The sequence below is a fragment of the Ranitomeya variabilis genome, chromosome 7 (genome assembly GCF_051348905.1).
Source record: "Ranitomeya variabilis isolate aRanVar5 chromosome 7, aRanVar5.hap1, whole genome shotgun sequence".
Classification (NCBI taxonomy): Eukaryota; Metazoa; Chordata; class Amphibia; order Anura; family Dendrobatidae; genus Ranitomeya; species Ranitomeya variabilis.
The window spans coordinates 95128032-95153486 of record NC_135238.1 but is presented as its reverse complement, the minus strand read 5'-3'; the positions used below and the strand labels follow the sequence as shown (position 1 = coordinate 95153486).

The 25455-nt window shown below is 47.3% G+C and overlaps 1 protein-coding gene across 2 annotated transcripts in view; it reads left to right on the top strand.

Moving 5' to 3' along the window:
• Positions 1 to 25455, top strand: part of WDR75 (WD repeat domain 75) — a 129616-nt gene that overhangs the window by 10332 nt on the left and 93829 nt on the right. The window contains exons 2-4 of one of the 2 annotated variants that reach the window (XM_077275589.1): positions 2789 to 2918; positions 23832 to 23897; positions 23984 to 24077. In XM_077275589.1, the coding sequence (XP_077131704.1) occupies positions 2789 to 2918; positions 23832 to 23897; positions 23984 to 24077 (290 nt within the window). The remainder of the gene's footprint in view (positions 1 to 2788; positions 2919 to 23831; positions 23898 to 23983; positions 24078 to 25455) is intronic. The other variant, XM_077275590.1, reaches the window with a different exon arrangement.

Below are 25455 nucleotides of genomic sequence, written 5' to 3'. Positions count from 1 at the left end.
CAGCGCTCTGTAGAACGGAGGTGGTGCAAAGGAGTTAGATGTGGGGGAGAAAAAATACAGGGACAAAAGTTCTTGAAAACATCGAGCACGAGTGATTTGCTTCACTGTTCGGCTCTCGGTGGCTGGAAGACGCAGAAAAAACCTGCGAAAAATCAAACAATCTAAGTACTGATTAGTGCTCGGCAGCAGAAGTGGGGATGGGGTGGATTAGGAAAGATGAAACATGAGGAACATCTTTCTTCAGCAGAAGTGATGACACGGGCTTGAAAAAGCGTGGAACCACAAGGCCCAGCGCAACAGAATGACACAGTAACCTCCCTGTCACTGTCGGGTCAGATCGCGTCTGTGCAATTATGTGATCGGATGATGACGTTGATCGCACCAATTAGAGCTGGTTCTGATGAACCTATAGTTGCTAGGCTCCAGCCTTATGAACGGTTCTCTTACAGCACCGATCATAGGCTTGTCATCAGTATTTCAGGCAAATTAATTGCCTGAAACACTGAAAATGCTGGAATTGGCTGTTCAGAATTGAGCAGCAAATCTCAACGATCGTAGTTGTGGGTTGGCACTTCGTCACCTCCCCCAAGACGACGACTTTAGGTGGCCAGCTGCAAAATGTAGCAGGCACCTTAATGCGATCACTGCTACTGTGGTCGTAGTGCCGCATTACAGGTGTGATGAGTCCATGTTCTAAGGTCGGTATGTACCTACCAACCTACATGGATACTTACAAGGTAATAAAGGGGTTAACGTCTTCCCGACATTGGATGTTTTGGTGTGTTCCCGCAAATTAAACGTACTGGTACATCCTGGCGATAATGCATGCACTCTTTCTGTGCCTGCCTGATCACCTCAAGGAGCTCGGTGTTAAGGCCCCGTCTCACATAGCGATTTACCAACGATCACGACCAGCGATACGACCTGGCCGTGATCGTTGGTAAGTCGTTGTGTGGTCGCTGGGGAGCTGTCACACAGTCAGCTCTCTCCAGCGACCAACGATCAGGGGAACGACTTCGGCATCGTTGAAACTGTCTTCAACGATGCCGAAGTCCCCCTGCAGCACCCGGGTAACAAGGGTAAACATCGGGTTACTAAGCGCAGGGCCGCGCTTAGTAACCCGATGTTTACCCTGGTTACCAAAAAAAACAAACACTACATACTCGCCTTTCGGTGTCCGTCAGGTCTCTTGCTGTCTACTTCCTGCTCCTGATCTGCTCTCACTGTACGGCGGCACTCAGTCAGAGCAGGAAGCGGACGGCAAGGGACCTGACGGACATCAGATGGTGAGTATGTAGTGTGTGGTTTTTTTTTTTACATTTACGCTGGTAACTAGGGTAAACATCGGGTTACTAAGCGCGGCCCTGCGCTTAGTAACCCGATGTTTACCCTGGTTACCAGTGAAGACATCGCTGCATCGGTGTCACACACACCGATTCAGCGATGTCAGCGGGACCTCAACGACCAAAAAAAGGTCCAGGCCATTCCGACACGACCAGCGATCTCACAGCAGGGGCCTGGTCGCTGGTACGTGTCAAACATAGCGAGATCGCTACTGAGGTCGCTGTTGCGTCACAAACCTTGTGACTCAGCAGCGATCTCGCTAGCGATCTCGCTATGTGTGACGGGGCCTTTAGTCATAGTTGAGCCCCGGCTGTCACAGCCAGCGTAGGTGTTGGCGCCGCCCCAGCTGTTTAACCCTCAATGTTGCGATCGAAAGAGAGAGCAGCGTTTAGAATGCTCCCTCTCCCGCTCGATCGGTTCCCCTGCAACATAGTAGTGGGCTACCGATGGTATTCATGGCAACTGGAGATCAAATTATGTCTTCCAGGTTTGCTAGCTACAGTGGACTGTTAGACAATGTCACTATCATGGTCTAAAAGATGGTCAGTGTTATACTGACAACTATAATGTAATGATTGTGCTTTGCAATGCGTTAGATCAGTAATAAGTTAAAGTCCCATAGAAGGTAAGTAAAATGAAGAAAAAAATCATAATCACAAAAAGCAAAAAAATAAAGGAATATTACAGCAATAAATATGAATATTTATGTAAAACGAAAAAGACACATTTGGAATCGCCACGTCCGGAATGAACCAAGCTATGAAACCTTCAACTCATCCTGCAAAAAACAAGCCCTGGCATGACGCTGTTGACTGAAATATACAAATTTTAGCTCTCAGAATTACAGAATGCTGTAGATAGGCCCCTGATGCTGGTGGGCTTAGCTCACCTAACATTTTGGGGGTGACAGGTTCCCTTTAAGCATGCATAAAAGTGCGGGCTTCCATGTTACTGGTAGCACAAAGGCTCTGGAAAAGCACTGTCTAACCACAAAAAGAAAATCCAGCAAAATCTGTGCTCCTAAATTCAAATGCCCCCCCTCCCTTCCAAGGAGAAGGGATAGACTTTAAGGCTACGTTCACGCTTGTGTACTGCGGCTTTGCGGATGGCTGCGTACTTCCTCCCTGAAGCTCCGCCCACTTCTGCACTTCTCCCGTTTAGGTCTGCCTACTTATGCATGCGTCCTGTGTACCTATCTTTAACATTGGGTACGCAGGACATGCGGATATTTCGTTTTGACGCGGCCGCACGGGAACGCTACTTGTGCTGAAATGCAGAAGTGGGTGGAGCTTCAGGGAGGAAGTACGCAGCCGTCCGCAAAGCCCCGGTACGCAAGTGTGAATGTAGTCCAACAAGCACTGGTTGTTCCAGAATATTTCTCTTGCACTCGTTGGCTGTAATTCTTGCGCTTGTAATTTGTGATGGTTTTGTTGTCTTTTATCAGGTATCTTCTCTGCGTTTCCGGTGACGCCATCAGAGTATTTAGCACCGTCACAGAGGAGTGCATACACTTATTGTGGAGTCACAGTGATTTGGTCACTGGCATTGAACTCCATCCCAATAATCCTCTGCAGGTAAGGAACCAGCAATGCTTTTACGAGAACCTTAAGGCTATGTGCACACGTTGCAGAATTGCCATGGAATTGCCGGGAAGGAACAACCACGGGAAGGGCAGCATCCAATAAAGGAAAGCCACCTATGCCAAAACATGGTATCCATCCACAGACAGCTGTGGTTGTTCCTTCCCGGTGAAAGACCTGGCTATTCATTGCTTGCGTTGAGAAACACGTGATGGTGTCTCCGCGGCTTTTCTACATGCATTTGCATATTTCCCTTTAGGGATGGGGGCAGTCTTTCTGGATCAGTGCATTGAGAAACACGTGATGGTGTCTCCGGTGTTGGATGTTTTGATCTCCCCGAGGTCATTCATCCTTATGTTTATAGAAAATGCCCAAAAGTCACACCATTCTAAAAACTGCACCACACAAGTTGTTCAAAACCACTTTCAAAAAGTTTATTAACCCTTCAGGTGCTACACAGGAAGGAAAATACACTTTTCCAGGTCATCCACCTGACAGCACCATGGAGGTTGTCTTCTTATCCACAGTGGGACAGGAAACCACGAGCATAAAAGGACCCTCCCCTTACCAATCATCAGTGTTTTTCCTGTCCCACTTTGGATAGGAACTACGAGACTCCGGCAAGCTCCGTTTGGGGAGTGTGGATCGGGGGGTTTAGGCCCTTATTACCCTTCCCACTTCAAGACCCCGTACGCTGAAACCCGACACAGGGTCCCTCAGCTTACCCAGTGCAGCGCTGCTCCTGGGATCGCCGGTCGTTTCCTCCCGGGGGGCTCTCGACCGTGCACGCCGCCCGAGCGTTCCCGGGTCCGCCCCTGTGAACAGGCAGGCGGCCTGGCGGCTCACCGCAGCACCGCTTCACCGGAGCGCCGCACGCTGTAGCGGCATAGCCTCTTCCGGGTCGCTGTCGGCGGGGGGCGGGGTCGGCGTCCCCGTCTCTCTCTATGGTGGAGACGGAGCACTTCCGGGGCATGCCGGCGAGCGCGAACTCTCCAACGCCAGGAGACAAGTATAAAGGTAAAAAGAGGGGGTAGGAATCTATCCTGCACATTATCCGAAATGGAGGATACCGCCAGGATAGAGGGAGAGTATCAGGCACACGTAAGTCCCCTAAAGAGGGCAACCACTAATGCTTTCCTCCCGGTTATATGCACATCCTTCTAAAACGGGGCTGCTTCTGTTGTTATAGGTAGCCCCCGCCACCGCGGCTAAGAAGGGGAGATGTAAGAAGTGCCCTATATGCTCCATTAAATTAAAAGAGACATGGCAAAAACCCCTGTGTGAACCCTGCACTAATCGCATCCTGGGTGAAGAACAGGCCTCTCTCATGTCTAACATGCGGGCTATTATCAGGGAGGAGGTACAGGCGTCAGTCTCTGGCTTAATGACTCCTCAACCCTCACAGCCGGATAATAGGAAGAGAACGAGGGATTCGGACTCTACGTCTGAAGGAGCGTTGTCCAATTCAGATCTGGAGGAAGATGAGTTTAGAGACCCTCCTGAAAAGGGAAAAAAGTACTTATTCTCTTCAGTAGACACGGATGAGCTGCTAGGTGCTGTGAGGCACACCATGCAAATTGAAGAACCGCCAACCTCTCGTTCAATACAAGATGAGATGTTCGGCGGGTTACGAGCTCAGACCTCAAAAGTCTTTCCCGTTAATGCTCATATTCGCGGGATGATTCTGGAAGAGTGGGAGGAGGCGGAAAAACGCCTGATTATCCCAAAAGACTTTAAACTACGCCTCCCTTTTGATCCAGCGGAAGTCAAAGACTGGGAGGATGTCCCCAAAATAGACATTCCTCTAGCTAGAGTCTCCAAGAGAACTGCAATACCCTTTGAGGACTCATCTAACTTGAAGGAGTCTATGGATAGGAAAGCAGACAGTCTCTTAAAAAGAGCCTGGGAGAGCTCAGCAGCTGTAATGCGTGCAAACATAGCGGCGACATCAGTAGCACGGTCTATGCACTTATGGGTAGATGACCTAGCGGATCAACTTTCCTCTAAAACCCCTAGAGAAACTATAATAAAATCCCTTCCCCCTTCTTAAAATGGGAACAGATTTTCTAGCAGACGCATCGGCAGAATCAGTGAGATTTACGGCCAGAAATCAATCCCTATCAAATGCAGCCAGAAGAGCGATCTGGCTTAAAAATTGGTCAGGGGACGTACATTCCAAAAATAAGCTTTGCGCCATCCCATTTTCAGGCGGAAGGGTATTCGGGCCGGTACTAGACGACATCTTAGAGAAAGCGTCAGATGATAAAAAGGGGTTCCCAGAGGACAAACGCAAAAAGTTTCAGCCCTTTCGGAGGTCACGTTTTAATCAGAGAACTGACTATAGGGGGAAAGGGAAACAAGGAAGGTGGAGTTACCCAAAGGGTGGAGAAGCTAGAACTAAAAATAAAGAATCCACCTTTTCAGGTTCAACATCGGGTTACCATAGAAAATGACGCCACCAGAGTGGGGGGGCGTTTAACCAGTTTTTTTGGAGGGCTGGCAAAAAATCACTACAAGCCCATGGGTGTTACAACTAGTGGCTCAGGGTTACAGAATAGAATTCTCTTCCCCTCCCCCACAGAAATTCCTGATCTCCAGCTCCCATCTCGCCTCGTCATCTCCCATGTTGGTAGATATTCAGGATCTCCTGAAAACAGCCGCGATTGTCCCAGTACCTCCCCAAGAAATAGGACAAGGGTTTTATTCAAGCCTGTTTTCCATAATAAAGCCCTCGGGGGAGTCGAGAACCATTATAAACCTCAAACACCTAAATTCTTGGGTAGTGTACAAACGATTCAAGATGGAGTCACTAAAATCTACGGTTCCTCTCTTGGACAGGGGGGTGGTGATGTGCACCCTAGATTTAAAGAGTGCGTATTACCACGTTCCTATCTGCCTAAACCACCAAAAATATCTGAGGTTCGCAGTAGAAAAAGAAGGAAAAGTCCTTCATTACCAGTTTCGCTGTCTTCCGTTTGGTCTAGCTTCGGCCCCAAGGGTTTTTACGAAGATTATGATAGAGGTAGTAGCCTACCTAAGAGATCGAGATATCATAGTCGTTCCGTATCTGGATGACTTTTTAGTGGTTGCAGACACGGTGAATCAACTCAGGACCGACTGTCAGTTTGTAATCTCCACTCTGCAGAATTTGGGGTGGATCATAAACTGGGCAAAATCCGATCTAGTACCCAAACGGACGATAAAATTCCTCGGAGTCATACTAGACTCAAGCGTGAGAATGTCCTTTCTGCCAGAAGAAAAACTGCGAGGCATAATAGACAAGATTCATCTTTTTACAGAGAGCAGAGTTTCCATCAGAGATGCCATGAAAATCCTGGGGCTGATGACGGCTTGCATACCTTGTGTAAATTGGAGTCAATTTCACTCCCGACGGCTTCAACAGGCGATTCTCTCATCCTGGGACAGAAGACAGGGATCCTTAGACAAAGTGATACAGCTGCCAAACCAAGTGAAGACCTCGTTACGTTGGTGGACAGATCCCAAGAATCTCAGGCAAGGAGTGGCCTGGAATCATGTTCCCGAAGTGATAATTACCACGGACGCAAGTCAACAAGGCTGGGGAGGTCACATCCAGGGAAGGTATTACCAGGGTCAGTGGACTCGGGAAAACAGCATGCGATCCTCAAATTTCAGAGAACTGCTCGCAGTCTGGAAGGTTCTATCTTCAGCACAAACCTTGGTAAAGAACAAACACGTAAAAGTACTCTCGGACAACACAACAGCAGTTGCTTTCCTTCGACATCAGGGTGGTCCGAGGCACAGGGCTCTACAACAGTTGGCGGAACGAATCTTCAGGTGGGCAGAAGTGACGGTACTCTCGATCTCTGCAGTTCACTTGGAAGGTTCCAGCAACCAAGTGGCGGACTTCCTGAGCAGGAGAACAGTTCTATCAACAGAATGGGAGCTAAACAACGAAGTTTTCAAAGACTTGTGTCATCATTGGGGGAACCCGAAGATAGACCTCTTTGCAACCAGACAGAATGCAAAGGTCAACGTCTTCTATTCGCTGAACCCTCAGGAAAACCCGGCGGGAGTCGATGCCTTCTCCCAATCATGGGAAAGAGGTCTGTTGTATGCGTTCCCTCCGCTTGCACTAATACCAAGAACTCTCAGAAAAATTGCAGAAGACAGAGCCGAGGTCCTGCTCGTAGTACCGTACTGGCCGAAGAGGAGTTGGTTTGCCTTACTAAAAAAAATGTCAAAGGAGAAACCAGTTAATCTTCCACAAAGAACAGATCTCCTCTTTCAAGGTCCCATTCTCCACCGGAATCCAGAAACCCTTCGTCTGTCGGCCTGGATCCTGAGCGGCAAGTCCTAAGAACAAAGGGTTTATCAGATGAGGTGATTTCTACATTAAAAGCAAGCAGAAAGCCAGTGACCTGTTCAATCTATTCCAAAATTTGGAAAAAATTCTGCAGCTACTGTGGAGAAACTACAGTCGATACTGACCGGCCTAATGTACCTAAGATCCTTGACTTTTTACAGGCAGGGTTTAAAGCAGGTCTTAGACCCAGTACTTTAAGGGTACAAGTAGCGGCCCTTAGTGTTTTTTATGATTGTACTTTATCAGCTCACCCATGGATAAGTCGATTCTCCAGGGCGGTTGCAAGACTAAAACCATTAATAAGGAAAACTATTCCACCATGGGACTTAAATTTGGTCCTTAATGAATTGTGTAAAATTCAGTTTGATTTGGGGGATAATCCAGACATAGGTAAATTGTCCCTAAAAACGGCCTTTCTTGTAGCCATTACTTCGGCAAAGAGACTAGGAGAGCTTCAGGCCCTCTCTATTCAGGATCCATATTTACAGGTCTTTCATGACAGATTGGTTCTGAGACTGGACCCAGCTTTCCTCCCGAAAGTGGTCTCCGAATCAAATATCAATCAGGAGGTCATACTTCCTTCCTTTTTTCAGTCACCCAGAAATCAAAAGGAGTCTCTTTACCATAGCCTGGACGTTAGAGAGTCGGTTCTTAAATACCTAGAGGTTACAGCACCCTGGAGGGGTAGATAATAATCTTTTTGTTCAGTTTAGAGGCCCAAATAAGGGTAGAAAGGTGTCTAAATCCACAATCGCGAGATGGATTAGATCTACAATAATTTTGGCTTATAAAGCCCGGGGGAAGGATCCGCCGGGATATATCAGAGCACATTCGTCTAGGTCAATGGCAGCCTCATGGGCAGAAAAAGGGGGGGGCTTCAGCAGATCAAATTTGTAACGCCGCTTCCTGGTCGAATCTTAGTACATTCTCCAAACATTACAAACTAGACGTGATGTCAACGCAATTGAGTTTTGGCAGGAGGGTACTCCAGGCAGTATTCCCACCCTAGGAAGTAGTCTGCTTTGGTACTTCTCCATGGTGCTGTCAGGTGGATGACCTGGAAAACGGTAATTAGTCTTACGTAATAGTATTTCCAGGAATCCATCCTGACAGCACTGATAGTTTCCCTTCCCATGCTGATTTACTAAGAACTGATGTGACGTAAACATTTGTATCTTGTTTGTGTTTAAATAAAATATTCTTTTTGGCATCCATCCAGATGTGGTACTTTAAAAATCACTGATGATTGGTAAGGGGAGGGTCCTTTTATGCTCGTGGTTTCCTGTCCCACTGTGCATAAGAAGACAACCTCCATGGTGCTGTCAGGATGGATTCCTGGAAATACTATTACCGGTAAGACTAATTACCGTTTTTTCACAAAATTTTACTTTAGACCAAAAAGTTTTATTTGAACAAGGGTAACGGGAGAAAATAGACCCCGAAAAAGTTTTACCACTAAAATGTTTTTAGCCCCAAGTTTTAATTTTTCTAAGGGCTAATAGGAAAAATGGACGTTTGTTGTTAAAATTTCACCTGAGTGCGCCAATACCCTACATGTAAACAGGAAATACTTTTCCAGGACAATACAAAGCTGAGAAGAGACCAAGCACCATATTAGGCTACTTTCACACTAGCGTCGGGCTCGGCCCGTCGCAGTGCGTCGGGCTGAGGTTACCGACGCTAGCGTTCTCTGCGCCGCACAACGGGGGCAGCGGATGCATTTTTCCAGCGCATCCGCTGCCCCATTGTGAGGTGCGGGGAGGTGGGGGCGGAGTTCCGGCCGCGCATGCGCGGTCGGAAAAAGAGGACCGTCGGGAGCAAAAAACGTTACATGTAGCGTTTTTTGCTCCCGACGGTCCGCCACAACACGCCGCAACCGTCGCACGACGGTTGCGACGTGTGTCAATGCGTCGCTAATGTTAGTCAATGCAGAAAAAACGCATCCTGCAAGCACTTTTGCAGGATGCGTTTTTTCGGCAAAACGACGCATTGTGACGCATTGCAGTTAACGCTAGTGTGAAAGTAGCCTTATAGTGCAGATTTTTCTGTTATGGTCTACGGGTGTCATGACCTACTGGGAGAGCCCCTGAGGTGCCAGAACAGCAAAACTCCTCATAAGTGACCCCTTTTTACAAACACCTCTTTATGAATTCATCTAGGGGTGCAGTGATCATATTGACACCACAGGTGCGTCACAGAATTCTATGCCATTAGGCTTTGTGGTAAAAATGCAATCCTTTTTTCTTCAAAGTGTTTTAGCCCCAGATATTACATTTTCACAAGCCATAATGTGTAAAAATGGCTCCCAAATTTGTCCCAAAATTTCTGCTGAATGTAGAAGTACCCCATATATGGCTGTACAGTACTGCTTAGCCATACGGAGAGACTCTGGAGGGATGGAGTGCTATTTGCCTCCTGGAGCGCAGATTTTCCTAGAATAGTTAGCAGACTCCATATACAGATGCACAAAGAAGGAAGTTGCACAAAAACTTGTAATGTGAATTAAACACCCAGGATATGCGTTTCTTCCCTACAGGGATCTATTACATCAGAATAAATCACCATTATTGTCATACCTTTATTTTGACATACTAAATTGTGATGACTGACAGGTTCCCTCTAAAGAGAAACTGTCAATGTAAAAAAAACAATAAACCTGCAGTTAGTCTGCAGGTTGAAGTCATTCTAAACCTGCCAGGAGCCTGCATAGATGGCCTCGCTGCTGGGAGGAAATTACCTTTCTCCCAAGAGTGTGTAATAATAATAGTAATAATATTTCTATAGTGCCAATGCACAGCGGCGTTGGAAGAAAACACATTCGCAAGACGACTTCACTGCATTCAAACAGGCAACACTCGCTTTTAAATCTGCTCTCACCTCTGCTAAACAGGCCTACTTCACAACCCTCGTATCTTCCTATCCTACAACCCCAAACAGTTATTCAAAACCTTTTACTCCCTCCTTCGCATCCCCCTGCCTCGTCCAACCACCCTCATGTCTGCTGAGGACTTTGACACACACTTTAAAAATAAGATCGACCAAACAAGGCAAGTCTTCATTGTTCAACCACCACAAACCCTTTGTATACCATACCAATGCCCAAACCCCATAACCTTCCTGTCCAACATCACTGAAGGGGGGCTTAATTGTCTCTTCTTCAAATCGCACCTCACCCCCTGTGCCCTTGACCTCATCCCACCTCCTCCCCAACCTCACCACCACTCTTATCCCATCCCTAACCCACCTCTTCAACCTATCACTAACTTCTGGCACCTTCCCTTCTGCTTTCAAACATGCCACAATCACGCCTATCCTTAAAAAGCCAACCCTCGATCCAACAGCTATATCCAGCTATCGCCCAGTATCACTGCTCCCATTCGCTTCCAAACTCCTAGAGCAGCACGTCCATGCTGAACTTTCCTCCCACCTCTCATCTAACTTGCTCTTTCACAATCTACAATCTGGTTTCCGCCCCCATCACTCAACTGAGACAGCCCTGACCAAAATCACTAACGACCTACATACAGCCAAAGCTAACGGACAATACTCTGTGCTCCTCCTTCTAGACCTGTCCTCTGCTTTCGACACAGTTGACCACTGCCTCCTACTACAGATCCTCTCCTCCTTTGGCATCAAAGACCTTGCCCTATCCTGGATCTCCTCATACCTTTCCAACCGCACATTCAGCGTCTCCCACACTACCTCCTCATCCCACCCTCTCTCTGTTGCAGTCCACCAAGGCTTTGTTCTATGACCCCTACTCTTCTCAATCTATACACTCGTCCTGGGACACCTCAAAGTCTCATGGATTCCAGTACCACCTTTATGCTGATGACACTCAGATCTACCTTTCTGGCCCAGACGTCACCTCCCTGCTGTCCAGAATCCCGGAGTGTCTATCAGCCATATCCTCCTTCTTCTCCTCTCGCTTCCTCAAACTCAATGTGGACAAATCTGAACTCATCATCTTTCCAATGAGGGAGAGATACCAGAAGAGAGGTTGAATATTTTTGTTAGGTGAGTGGTGACAGCAGGGGTAATGAACACTCTTGGATTGAGTAGGGAATGAAGTGTCAGATGTTTAGGGTTATTGGATAGTGAGGTGCTGAGTGTTGAAATAGGTTTGTTGGGAGAGTTGAGGGGCAGAGTTGTATGTTTAAAGCATAAACTTGTAATGTATGAATTCTTCTGGCAGATTGGATTTTCTCCACAGATGTTCATTAAATCATAGGGATGTGGTTTTAGTCACCGCTCAGTGTATCGTGAGAATCGTCTGTAACCACGCCCTGGCAATGACTGACAGCCAGCTCAATGCTGTGGTTTTAGCCGCCATTCACTATGCATTGAGTGGTGACTGAACGCTTCGCCTACCCACTGACTAAAAGCTGAATGCTGACAGGAGGAATACGATTAATTTCCTCCTATTAGCGGTGCCAGCATTGAGCAGATTCAACATGCTATTAACCCCATATCAGCAGGTTAATAGCCTTGTTTTTTTTTTACATAACTGGTGTTTCTTAAAGAGTACGTTGCCAAAACAATAGTTATGGAGTTGAAGTGAAGAAAAAAATTTCAGTATAATGGCTTATTAGATTATCAGCCGACTAATACCTTCTTCATTGATGCCTGAATTAGCCTTAAACTCTGAATGTGAGTTTATTATTTTTAAATGAAGGTTTATCATCTGTGCTTTCTGTACTGTCACCCCTCAACTTTGGGAGCGCTGTCAGTCATTGCTACCTCAGTGGTTTGCAAAATTCTCACATCTGTGTGAAACTTCCCATTTGTGCCCAATTTTTTTATTGGCTGGAAAACTGCACCATAAAGTTTCATGGATCTATTCTCACATCTATGAAATTATAGACTTGTGTGAGATACTCGGAGCATGTCCTGTTCTGAACCCTTTTTTGGGTATCAGACCAGGACATAATGAGTCTGTGTAAGGCTACTTTCACACATCAGGTTTTAGCCCTCAGGCTGAATCTGGCGACTTTTGGAAAAACACGGTTCCGTTGCAAATTGTGAATAACTGATGCAACGGATCCGACTAGCTGATATCCATGCACTAGCTGGTCCGGGGGGAGAGTCACCCTTTTGACGAATCCGGCGCCATAGGCTTCCATTATAGCAAAAGCCACATGGCGCCAGATCCTTCGCTGGCCGTTTTTTAGACTGACACAAAAAAGTTCTTCTGTGCGTTCTCTCCAGCTGCCGGACCTACAATTTTTGAAGGATCTGGCGAAAAATGGATGAAACGTGAGGCCATCCAGCAATAATACAAGTCTATGAGAAAAAAACTGATCCGGCGGCAAAAAAACCCGGATCAGTTTTTTCCAAAATTTGCCGGATTGTGCCTGATGGCAAAAAGCTGATGTGTGAAAGTAGTCTAATTTGTCAGATAAAATAGGACAGCAGACACTTCGTTATGTGAATAAACCGAATAATCCGTATTCAAAATAAATAGTTATGTACCTAAAGAAACTATAGCATATCTATGTTCACAAATGGTTCTCAACACAGTCTTAACATAAATATATTATTCAGTCATGTGGACATATAACAATCACATAAAAATACTTACGCAAATGTAAGTGTATGAAGAATGAAAATTAAGTGCCAATGTAGCAGGAGACAGTAATGTAGTTCTGTGGCTTTATCAGATCCATATAATATGCAAAGAGCAAAATGTAAACAAATATTATAATTCTATAGTAGGAAGAAAGCAATAATACAATATACAGTATATTATGTAAACACTGATTTAAATATTTCAGTTCAGTCTGTGAGTAACCATTTATGTATAGGTGTGTTACAGATGGCTGAATGTAGCACCACTGTGATCCGGGTGTATGTAGGGAGACCAGGGTGGAGGGAAAGAAGCGTGCACAAGCTGGGATATCGGTCACATTGCTGGAACGTCCTCATGGTTTCAAGCTAGTCCAGTGTCTGCTGGGAGAACAGGGACAAATAAACCTAGTTTTTAAACATAAATTTAAAGGGAACCTGTCACCCGCCCCCAGGCGTTTTTAACTAAAAGAGCCACCTGGTGCAGCCCTAATGCTGCATTCTGTCAAGGTGGCTCTTTTAGTTGGGGTCCCTTCCAACGCTGAACTATTAATTTTTAGAATTTGCCTTTCCTACCTGTAGTCTGCCTGGGGAAAATGTATTTTCCCCCCAGACACAAATGCCTCCCAGCCATCACTTAGGCCATCTGGGCGCCGCCTCCACTTCCTTCATTAACGTCCCCGGCGCCTGCGCTGTAAGTTCCCATCATATGATGGGAGTCGAAGGGCAGCGCAAACTGCGCATGCCCCCAAAGGAAAACAAACTTACAGCGCAGGCGTCGGGGACGTTAATGACTGCAGAGGAGGCGGCGCCCGGATGGCCTGAGTGATGGCTGGGAGGCGTTTGTATCCAGGGGAAAAAGACATGCCCCCCCGGACAGACTACAGGTATGGCGGGCAAATTATAAAAAAAAGAAAAGTTCAGCGTTGGAAGGGACCCCAACTAAAAGAGCCACCTTGACAGAATGCAGCATTAGTGCTGCACAAGGTGGCTCCTTTAGTTAAAAAGGCCTGGGGGGGGTGTGACAGTGACAGGTTCCCTTTAACATTTCGTTACAATGCAAACGTTATTAAAGAGGGTATGAGGGGGCTAATAAAGCACTTCTAATACCTTCTAGGCTTTTAAGAAATGGGAACAATGACCAATCTGAATCTCCTACTTTTATTGGACATGAGTTCTGTTCACAGTTTAAACTGTGTAAACTTATTCTGCTTATAGTGCTGTGACAGTGTTCCTACCCCGAGAACTTCTTCACATATTTTTGTTACTCCCAGAAACTTAATTGTATTTCATTGGGATTTTATGATATACCAACCGAAAGTACGGTAATACACATTTGTGAAGTGTAAAGGAAAAAATATGGTTTTCTAAGTATTTTTAATATATAAATCTGAAAATTGTGATGTGCATTTGTATTCCACCCCCTGTAGTCTGATGCACCTAATACATTTCACAAGATTTTATTTCTCAGTATTACCACTCCTGTTTCTTTATCGCCTCTCATTGGGGGACACAGGAACCATGGGTGTATGCTGCTGCCACTAGGAGGCTGACACTATGCAAATAAAAAAATTAGCTCCTCCTCTGCAGTGTACACCCCACCGACTGGCATTATACTCTTCAGTTTAGCTTAGGGTCAGTAGGAGGTGGACACGGGTCTTTCATTAGACCCTTATCTACCTCAATGTGCGTAGTTTCTTTTCAGGTTTTTCCGGAGGGATACAGGGTGAACAGTCACACCTGTAGTCCCATAATACGGACTTTGATTACGGCGTGTACTGCCACCCCGTATCCTCATAGATCCCTCTCCAGGACTAAGAGCCTAGTACACAAGCGTGCTTAGAAGTCTGGTCCTGGCTCCATCCCCCACCCACTCGCCCACCAGAGCCTGTTGGTTGGAGGAGACGAGGACGTCTCATTCCCCTCAGGTTAGTAACTGCGTGGGATGTTTAGGTGAGTATTTCCCCTAAATTTTCCCAGCTCTTCCCCTGCCCTCCCTCGCAGTGTGGGGGATTAGAAGTCCCTAAATGCGCTGCACAATTTTCTTATGGCGGCGCTGACCTTTATTGTTAATAGGGATCCCAGGGGCACCAACACGAGCAGTATCTCTTCGCGCGGTGGCCCTTCAGGCCGCCGTGCTTCCTCCTGAGCTATCCCCTAAATCAGGGCCTCAGTGCTCTCCCTACAGCCGCACTGCTCGGCGGCCACAATGTCTCCTCTTACAGGTGCATCCCTGCGGCCGCAATGCGTCTTGTGCCTGCCAAGGCTGCCGCGCTACTTACTCCCTGCGGGCTTCAGCGCCGCGATCCTCTCTCCGGCGGCGCCGGCCTCTAATTTAGTTCCCGGCTCCGCGACCCCGACACTTCCGTTACCTTGGGCGGACCTGGCAGGCTGCCGCGCTGCTCTGCGGCGCACTGCTCCGGGGCCGCGGTCTCTTTTTCTGGCGGTGCCGGCCTCTAATTTAGGTCCCGGCTTCTGCCGGGGCCTACTTCCGGTACCGCGCTCCTCCACTTCCGCTTTCTTCAGGCGGGCTTTCTCCCGCCCCCGACAAACTGTGCCCTGCACTCACCACCCACCGGCGCCATCTCGGCTGACTCCGCCCCTTCCTCCACGCCGCTGCTTGACTCACAGGGCAGGAGATTCCACACGTGCCCCGCCTTTTCGCCAAAGGGCTCCGCAGAGCGTTCTTTTCTGGGGGCACAGCACACCATCTGCGCGGATTGCAGCACCAGAGGCCGCAGGGGAGGAGCTCCACTTTTTTCTCCGGAGATCCACCGCAAGCGGGACATCCAGGCCGGCAGCAACCTTTTATCCGTTTTCTCGTCTGCCGTGAGTAGCTCTGCACTGCAGACTGACACCCCCCTCTGCCCCACTGTCCCCTAACCCGCTGGCATTTTCTTCAGGGACCTCTTCAATATGTCTAACTCTAAAGGGGGCCGCTCTCGTCCTCCTACTTCTTCCTCAGTCAAGTACTTTGCATGTTCATCCTGTAACAGCAAACTTCCCTTAGGTCAGTCCTCTCCGCTCTGTCAGGCCTGCAGCAACCCGATTGTTCCCACCGCCCAGGATCCTCCGGCCCCGCCCGAGAGTAATACCCCCATCCGAGGCTGGGCTTCCTCTCTGTCACAATCGGTGGCCGATCTAACACGGGTGTCTCAAACCCTGGTGTCCGTGCTAGACCGATTACCTCTGCAGACCCCCGCAGTAGCCAGCGGGTCGCAGGAGCCTCCGCCTGAGCCTTCCTTGGTCCAGACAGGAACGTCGGTCTGAGTCCTCTTCTCGCTCCATCTCGCCACTCGGTCCTCCTCTGCGGTCGGCTTCCTCCAGATCCTCCTCTGCTGAGTCAGGCGAGGCGTTCTCTGATGCGCTTTCGGAGGATGTTTGGGAGCTGGATTCGAACCAAATCGTTACCATGAGGGATATGGTTCAGAATCTCATTGGAGCGATAAATCTAACCTGTGGCATCAAGGAGTCCTCTACGGAACCCGCAGATCAGGCGGTTTTGTTTAGACGGGCTAAACCACCTTCCAAGTTTTTCGCTCCTCACGCAGAATTCGAGGAGATTATGACCAGAGAAAGAGAGAACCCGACCAGACGCTTTCAGAGAGGAAAGCGACTTGGCGTTTTATATCCCTTTTCTCCGGAGCTCACCGCTAATTGGACTGCTTCTCCTTCAGTGGACCCTCCAGTTTCCAGACTGTCCACCAACACGGTCCTCACACTGTCCCGCGGAGCATCTCTGAAGGATTCTAACGATAGTCATAGAATCTTTCGTGAAGTCAGCCTTTGAAGCGGCCTCAGCTAGTCTTTGCCTGGCCTTTGCTTCCACTTGGGTTTCAAAATCCATATCCAAATGGGCCAAACAGCTCCGTCAGGGCATTCTGAACGGGGTTCCATCCGGACAGCTGGTGGAACTTGCCAACCAGATTTCTCACGCGGGTGAATATCTGGTCTCCGCCTCCCTGGACGCCGCGTCTTGTGCGGCTCAGGCGTCCAGCAACGCGGTTGCAATCCGCCGGACCGTTTGGCTTAAGGCCTGGCAGGCGGATTTGTCTTCTAAAAGTCCCTTACCAGCCTGCCTTTTCAGGGGTCTCGTCTCTTTGGTTCTAAGCTGGACCAAATCATTAAGGACGCTACACGGGGCACAAGTTCCCTTCTTCCCCAGGCCAAGCCTCGTCGCCCTAGACGTCAATTTCGGTCTTTTTGTCGCTTCACGGCATCAAATTCCTTCTCCCAGCAGCAACTGATGCCACAGGCACGTCAAGAGAAGAAGACGGTATCCTTTAGGCCCACTTCTTCCTGGCGTCCTCGCTACTCCCAGGGTAGATCCTCCAGGTCCAGGCCTGGAAGAACCACCTCGGCATGACTCTCGGCTAGTTGTCAGCCCACCTCCCAGGCTGGGCGGCCATCTCCTCTTCTTCAGGGACGTCTTGACCTTCTCAGTAGTGGACGCATGGGTCAGGGAAGTTGTATCCTCGGGATACAAGATGGAGTTTGTTTCACGACCCCGGGATCGTTTTTTCATATTCCGACCTCCAAGAGACCCCGCTCTAGTTCCGGATTTCTTCGCAGCCATCACTTCTCTCCTTAAAGCCGGGGTAATTGTTCCCGTCCCAGAAAAAGAACGGTTCACAGGTTTCTATTCAAACCTTTTTGTGGTACCGAAAAAAGACGGCAGGGTGCGTTCCATTCTGGATCTCAAATTGCTGAACAAGAGAGTGCGTCTGAAGCACTTCAGGATGGAATCCCTTCGTTCAGTAATTGCTTCCATGGAGGCTCAGGAATTTCTGTGTTCCATAGATATTCAGGACGCCTACCTCCATGTTCCGATATTCCCGGGACATCACCGATACCTGCGCTTTGCAGTGCTTCAGGAACATATTCAGTTCGTCGCCCTGCCGTTCGGTCTTGCAACCGCCCCAAGAGTTTTCACGAAGATCATGGCGGCGCTGATGGCCATCTTGAGGGTCAGAGGCCTGGTTCTGTTTCCATACCTCGACGACATCCTCATCAAGGCTCCGTCCTTTTCTCAGGCCCACGAAAGCCTGTCCATCGTTCTCGACACCCTAGCCCGTTTCGGGTGGCTGGTCAACCGGAAGAAGTCCTGCCTTATTCCTTCTCAGCGCATCATCTTTCTGGGCATGCTCTTCGACACTCGTCAGACCAAGGTCTTTCTTCCTGAAGACAAGAGATCCATTCTTCGTCGGGACATATGCATGCTCCAGGGCCCTCGGTCTCCCTCCTTCCGATCGGCCATGAAGGTTTTGGGGAGGATGGTAGCAACATTGGAAGCGATTCCCTTCGCCCAATTTCACTCGCGACCTCTTCAGCAAGTCATCCTGTCTTAGTGGAACAGGTCTGTCTTCTCCCTGGACCGCCCGATCCGACTCTCTCTCCCCGGGTCAAACGGTCGTCTCCCTGGGCAGGTCCTTCCTTCCAGTCCACTGGCAAGTGGTGACGACGGATGCCAGCCTACTCGGCTGGGGTGCGGTGTTTCGCCACCTGACTGTACAGGGCCGCTGGTCGGCACAGGAGTCAACCTTGCCGATCAATGTCCTCGAGATCCGGGCAATTTTTCTGTCCCTTCGTCACTGGGAAGGGATTCTCAGGGGCCTTCCAATCCGAATTCAGACGGACAATGCCATGGCGGTGGCATATGTCAACCATCAAGGGGGGACTCTGAGCTCCTTGGCCGAGGTATCCACGATCCTCCTCTGGGCAGAGGCAACGGTTCCGGTGATATCCGCGGTGCATATCCCCGGCGTGGACAATTGGGCCGCCGACTTCATCAGCTGCGAGGGTCTCGCGGCAGGGGAATGATCCTTGCATTTGGAGGTCTTCCATCAGATTTGTCTTCGATGGGGCACTCCGGACGTGGACCTCACGGCATCTTGAATGAACAGGAAGGTTCTGCAGTTCGTCTCCAGGTCTCGCGATCCTCTTGCAGTGGGCGTCGACTCTCTGGCCATTCCTTGGTCACAGTTCGTGCTGCCCTACCTGTTCCCACCCCTTCCATTACTTCCCAAACTGTTGAAAAAGATCAAAACGGAAGGGGTGCCGGTCATTCTGATCGCCCCGGATTGGCCCAGGAGAGCTTGGTTCGAGGAGCTCGTCAGTCTTCTCGCGGACGCTCCCTGGCGCCTTCCAGACAGGCACGATCTGCTGTCTCTGGGTCCGATCTGCCACCCGAATTCTCGGTCGCTCAGTTTAACGGCGTGGCTGTTGAGACCGCAGTTCTAAGAGCGTGCGGCCTTTTGGACCGGGTGATTCACACCATGATTCAGGCTCGGAAGCCTTCGTCTTCCAGGATATACTATCGTACCTGGAAGGCTTCTGTTGGTGCCAGTCCAACCGTGTTTCATCTATGTCCTTTTCTCTGCCTTCCATTTTGGCCTTCCTTCAGGCAGAATTGGATTCGGGCCTAGCTCTTAGTTCCCTGAAGGGCCAGGTCTCTGCGCTTTCCATCCTTTTTCAGAAGACTTTAGCTTCCCGACCACAGGTTAACACCTTCCTTCAAGGAATAGCCCACGCTGTCCCTCCGTACAGGGCCCCTGTGGATTCATGGGATTTAAACCTGGTACTGGACGTTCTGAGGGAAGTCCCCCTGTCAGGTCTATCTTGGAAGGTGGCCTTTCTTGTGGCCATCACTTCTATCCGCCGCGTTTCCGAGTTGGCGGCCCTGTCTTGCCGTCCTCCGTTCTTTGTCATCCACCAGGACAAGGTGGTCCTCAGGCCTCCACCTTCTTTTCTTCCTAAGGTGGTTTCCACCTTTCACCTCAACGAGGACATCGTTTTACCTTCCTTTTGTCCAGCTCCGACTCATCCTCTAAAGCGATCGTTGAACAAGCTGGACCTCGTCAGGGCAGTGAAGATCTACCTGGATAGAACGTCCACTTTCCGGAAGACGGATTCTCTTTTCGTCATTCCTGATGGCTCGCGGAGAAGGCCAACCGGCTTCTAAGGCGACTATTGCTTGCTGGATCAGAACGGCAATTCTGGAGGCTTACCGGGTCAAGAACAGAGTGCCCCCTCCTGGGTTCAAGGCTCACTCTACCCGGGCAGTCGGCGCCTCCTGGGCGGTGCACCACAGGGTTTCCGCCCTACAGCTTTGCAAAGCGGCAACCTGGTCTTCCATTCACACGTTCGCCAAATTTTACAAGGCCCATACCTACGCTTCGGCGGACGCCAGCCTAGGCAGAAGGATCTTGCAGGCGGCAGTGTTGAGTCCTCTGGCCTGATGGAAGTCTGTTTCTTCCCGCCCTTGGGACTGCTTTGGGACGTCCCATGGTTCCTGTGTCCCCCAATGAGAGGCGATAAAGAAAACAGGATTTTTGGTTGCTTACCGTAAAATCTGTTTTTTGGAGCCTCCATTGGGGGACACAGCACCCTCCCAATGTTTCTCAGTTTCTGTTTTATGTTCTGTGACTGTGCTCACGTTTACAGTTCTCAAGTTTGTGGTTATGGTTTTCAACCTTATTTATCTCCTACTGCTTTCTCACTAACTGAAGAGTATAATGCCAGTCGGTGGGGTGTACACTGCAGAGGAGGAGCTAATTTTTTTATTTGTCAGCCTCCTAGTGGCAGCAGCATACACCCATGGTTCCTGTGTCCCCCCCAATGGAGGCTCCAAGAAACTGATTTTACGTTAAGCAACCAAAAATCCTGTTTTTGTGAAGGCCTCAGAGGTTTGTTTGAGAACATTACAATCAAAAAGCATCATGAAAACAAGGAACACACCAGACAAGTAAAAGTTAAAGTAGTGGAGAAGAGCTATGTCTAATTCCTTTCTGCCAGCTGACGGAATAGTACGTCAGCTGGCAGATCCCCTGCTTTAAGGTGGGCTCCGGCGGTGAGTCCACCTTAAAGCCGCGACATGTCAGCTGTTTTGTACAGCTGACATGTGCGTGCAATGAGCGCGAGCGGAATCGCGATCCGCCCGCGCCCATTAACTAGTTAAATGCCGCCGTCAAGCGCTGACAGCGGCATTTAACTAGCGCTCCCGGCCGCGCGGCCGGAAGTGCTCGCACTGCTGACCCCCGTCACATGATCGGGGGTCAGCAGTGCATCGCCATAACAACCAGAGGTCTCCTTGAGACCTCTATGGTTGTTGATGGCCGATTGCTTTGAGCGCCACCCAGTGGTCGGCGCTCAAAGTACACCTGCCTTTCTGCTACATAGAGGTGATCTGTAGATCGAGTTGTGCATGCTTCTAGCCTCCTATGGAGGCTATTGAAGCATGCCAAAATAAAAAAAAAGTGGTTTAAAATAAATATAAATATATATATATATATATATATATATATATATATATATATATATATATATATATATATATATATATATATATATATATATATATATATATTCAAATCACCCCCCTTTCACCCCAATCAAAATTAAACTATTAAAAAAAAAATCAAACCTACACATATGGTATCGCCGCGTTCAGAATCACCCGATCTATCAATAAAAACAAAGGATTAACCTGACCGCTAAATGGCGTAGCGAGAAAAAAAATCAAAACGCCAAAATTACGTTTTTTTGGTCGCCGCGACATTGCATTAAAATGCAATAACGGGCGATCAAAAGAACGTATCTACACCAAAATGGTATCATTAAAAACGCCAGCTTGGCACACAAAAAATAAGCCCTCACCCGACCCCAGATCATGAAAATTGGAGACGCTACGGGTATCGGAAAATCATGCATTTTTTTTTTTTTTTTAGCAAATTTTGGAATTTTTTTTCACCACTTAGATAAAAAATAACCTAGACATGTTAGGTGTCTAAGAACTCGTAATGACCTGGAGAATCATAATGGCTGGTCAGTTTTAGCATTTGGTGAACCTAGCAAAAAAGCCAAACCAAAAAACAAGTGTGAGAGTGCTCTTTTTTTGCAATTTCATCACACTTGGAATTTTGTTCCCGTTTTCTGTTACACGGCATGGTAAAACCAATGGTATCGTTCAAAAGTACATCTCGTCCCGCAAAAAATAAGCCCTCACATGGCCATATGGACGGAAAAATAAAAAAGTTATGGCTCTGGGAAGGAGGGGAGCGAAAAACGAAAAAACGGAAAAAGCTCCGGGGGTGAAGGGGTTAAATTAAAAAAAAAAAGAAAAGAAAAAGTCCCAAACTTTGTACATGTCACAGGGCATTGTTCAATTTATCTTCCAAAAATGGAAGGAGTATGGCACAACTGCAAGACATGGTCGTCCACCTAAACTGATCCAAGCAGTGATAGCACTAATTGGAGAAGCAACCAAGAAGCCGATGGTCATTCTGGATGAGCTACAGAGATTCACAGTTCAGGTGGGAGAATATGCCCACAGGACAACTACTAGTCATGCACTCCATAAATCTAGCCTTTATGGAAGAATGGCAAGAAATAAGCTATTTTTGAAAGCAAGCCATAAGAAGTCCTGATTGCGGACTGTGGAAGACGGTTCTCTGGTCAGATGAGACCAAAGTAGAACTTTTTAGGCCAAATGCAAAAACACTATGTGGTAGTAAACGAACACTGCATCTCACCTTGTGGTGACAGCATCATGCTGTGGGAATACTTTTCTTCAGAGAGAGTAAAGCTGTTCAGAGTTGATTTGCATGGAGCGAAGTCCAGGGCAATCTTGTAACCGCAGATTTTCCTCCAAAAGACCTGAGACTGGGGCATAGGTTAATTTTCCAGCAGGACATGGACCTTAAACATACTGCAGGAGCTACAAAGGAATGGTTTAGATCAAAACCTATTCATGTGTGTGAATGGCCCAATCATACTCCAGACCTGAATCCCATTGAGAATCTGTGGTAAGACTTGAAAATTTGCTATTCAGACTCCTCCATCCAATATCACTCAGCTAGAGCTAGTTTGCAAAGAAAAATTGGTAAAACAAGCTGATAGATGTACCCCAAAGGCATTCAGCTGTAAGGCTAGGTTCACATTGTGTTTAGTACAATCCGTTTAACGGATCCATTAAACGCATGTCCAGAAATGAGCCAAATTTTGGTGAAAATTTGGCTTCACGTTAACGCATGCGTTAACGAACGTGACTGTGTTTGTCATTTTGATGTCCGTTCGTGAAGCATCCGTTTGTCTGCGTTCAGGCACTGTCAATAAAGTTGTTCTCTTAATTTTTTTTTTTTTTGTTGCTCTTTTGTCAGTGTTGGGTGTGTATGGAAAACATTCTCCATTTTGCAAGCATTGAGTGAACTGTCACATGACCACATGGACCCTCATGGACCACCCACCACCCTCATTAACGCAATCCAATGTATGGTTTCATTTGGACATTCTGCTTGATTTTCGTCTGGCTGCGTTAGCAATAGACTTGAATGGCAGAATTAGCGCTTCCGTTAATCTTGCGTTAGCTTGACCAGACCCAAAAACGCTGCAGGCCGCGTTCGAAGGTACGTCATAAAAAAACGGAATGTTGCAAACGCATGCCAATTTTTACATGCGTTACAATGCGTCATACTAATGAAAGTCTATGGGTGCGTTACAATGTCTGTTACATTGCGTTTTTACTACTTAAAAACGTGTCCGTTAGACGGACTGCCCTAGCGCAATGTGAACCCAGCCTAATTGCAGCAAAAGGTAATCCTACAAAGTATTGACTCGTTGAGGCTGAATACCAATGCACGTCACAATTTTCAGATGTAGAATTCAAAATATTTAGAAAACCCTGTATTTTCTTTACATTTCACAAATATTTGCTACTGTTGTGTCGGTGTATCACACAAAAGCTCTATAATAAAACCAAACAAACATTTGTTTGTGGGTGTAGTATGAAATATTGTGTAAAAGTTCACATGGGATGAATACTTTTGCAAGGCATTATACATATGCATTGCTAAAGCTCCAGTATGCAGCCGCCATATCTGCAGCCCCCAATGCATGCGTTAGATGCCAAGTCATCTTTTAGGGTCTGCTAGGCAGGGTTAGAGCTTGTTCTTAAACACTTTTTGCGTTTATAATATTTCATTTTTATACTTATTTTACAGCTCTACTCTTGCTCATTGGATGGAACCATTAAGTTATGGGACTTTATTGATGGCATTCTAATAAAGGTACTGTTGGTGTCATTTCAGCTTTAGCTAAACAGTTTGCGCTTTATTTTTTTATTCACTGCATCCATTTTACTTTTGTATTTTAGACTTTTCACATTGGGCTCAAATTGTTTGGCCTCTATGCTACTTCAAAACATGACTCTGTGTATGTTATCGCAGCAGAAAACCGGGACTCAACAGGTGAGAATCTGCTCTGTGCTTTGTCCTCATTCCACACAAACTGCAAACGCCACAATTTACAGGAAAAGTGTTCCCCTGGAAATTCACTTTAACAAGTTGGAAATGTCCTTAGGGCTCCTTTTAGACAACATATGCCCAAATAAATTCAATTTGGTGAGTCTGTATAGTTTGTATTTTTTATTTTTTTTTAATTCCGTGGTTGACTTTTATGCATTACATCGTCATCCCGCAAAAGATTAAGTTGTAATCGGTCATTGACAGGAGGTAAAAAAATACACACTTTTTTTTTTATGAATGTGGGTATTTTTGTTCTGGAAATAATTACAAGTCTATTATTTTGGTAAAATGGGACTCGTTATTCGCACATCCCTTCTGAAGGACTCTTGGATTCTAAACCAAAGGAACCTTTGGGTGAGCTGATATTTTATCCTACAAAAGAACAATTTACTTCATATTCTGGTTTCTATTAAAAATGTGAATTTGGTTGTAGCGCCAAGTGGAAGCTGCACTAGTGAATAGAAGTGGGACAAAGAAGGATGTACTTGGTGTAGGAACTATATAGTGATGTAGTCGACTGCTCTGCTCAGGATGGGGCTGACGGGACATGGTGTTCGGCTGGACCAGAGCCTACTTGGCCACTAAATCACTTTCACCCCGTCTTCTTGAGAAATAAAACCGTTAACTTATTTGTTTGTTTTCGGATCATTGTCATGTTAGAAAATTGCATGTCTACCATGGGCTGGCTGTGTTATACAAATAGCACGTGATTCTAATTGCAGCGATTGGAACGATCACTGATGTGCTGCTGTTTAAGCACTTACACAATCCTCCCACCCGGTTTTTCCCATATAAAAAAAAAATGCCACCTTTTTAGCCTCCTACACATCACTCAAGCAATCTACATGTAAGCCTCTGCTCCCTGCAGTGCAGGTCCATGGAAATAGTTTTTAGAATTTGCTTGTGTTTCACACCTTTGCATTGTCCCTTTATATATTATGCAAATGATAATCTTTCTTAATATAAATATAAATGATCGGTTGTTTTGCGCACATATCAGTTTCTACCTTGCCAGACTGGAAACCTGTATAGTGATCCAGCATCTCTTGGCAAGTCTGCCCCTCCATATAAGGATTGATGGGGGGATCGCTTCACACATTCTGCCCCCATATACAGATTGGTGGGGCTAAAGAAACCCTGTACCACATCCCTCAGCACATTCGACCCTCGTATAGGGATTGATGGGGCTAAAGGGACACTATACGACCAGTCACGTGGTGTACTACATCACTCGGCACATTCGTCTGTCGTATAGGGATTGATGGGGCTAAAGAGACATTATACGACCAGTCACGTGGTGTACCACATCCCTCAGCACATT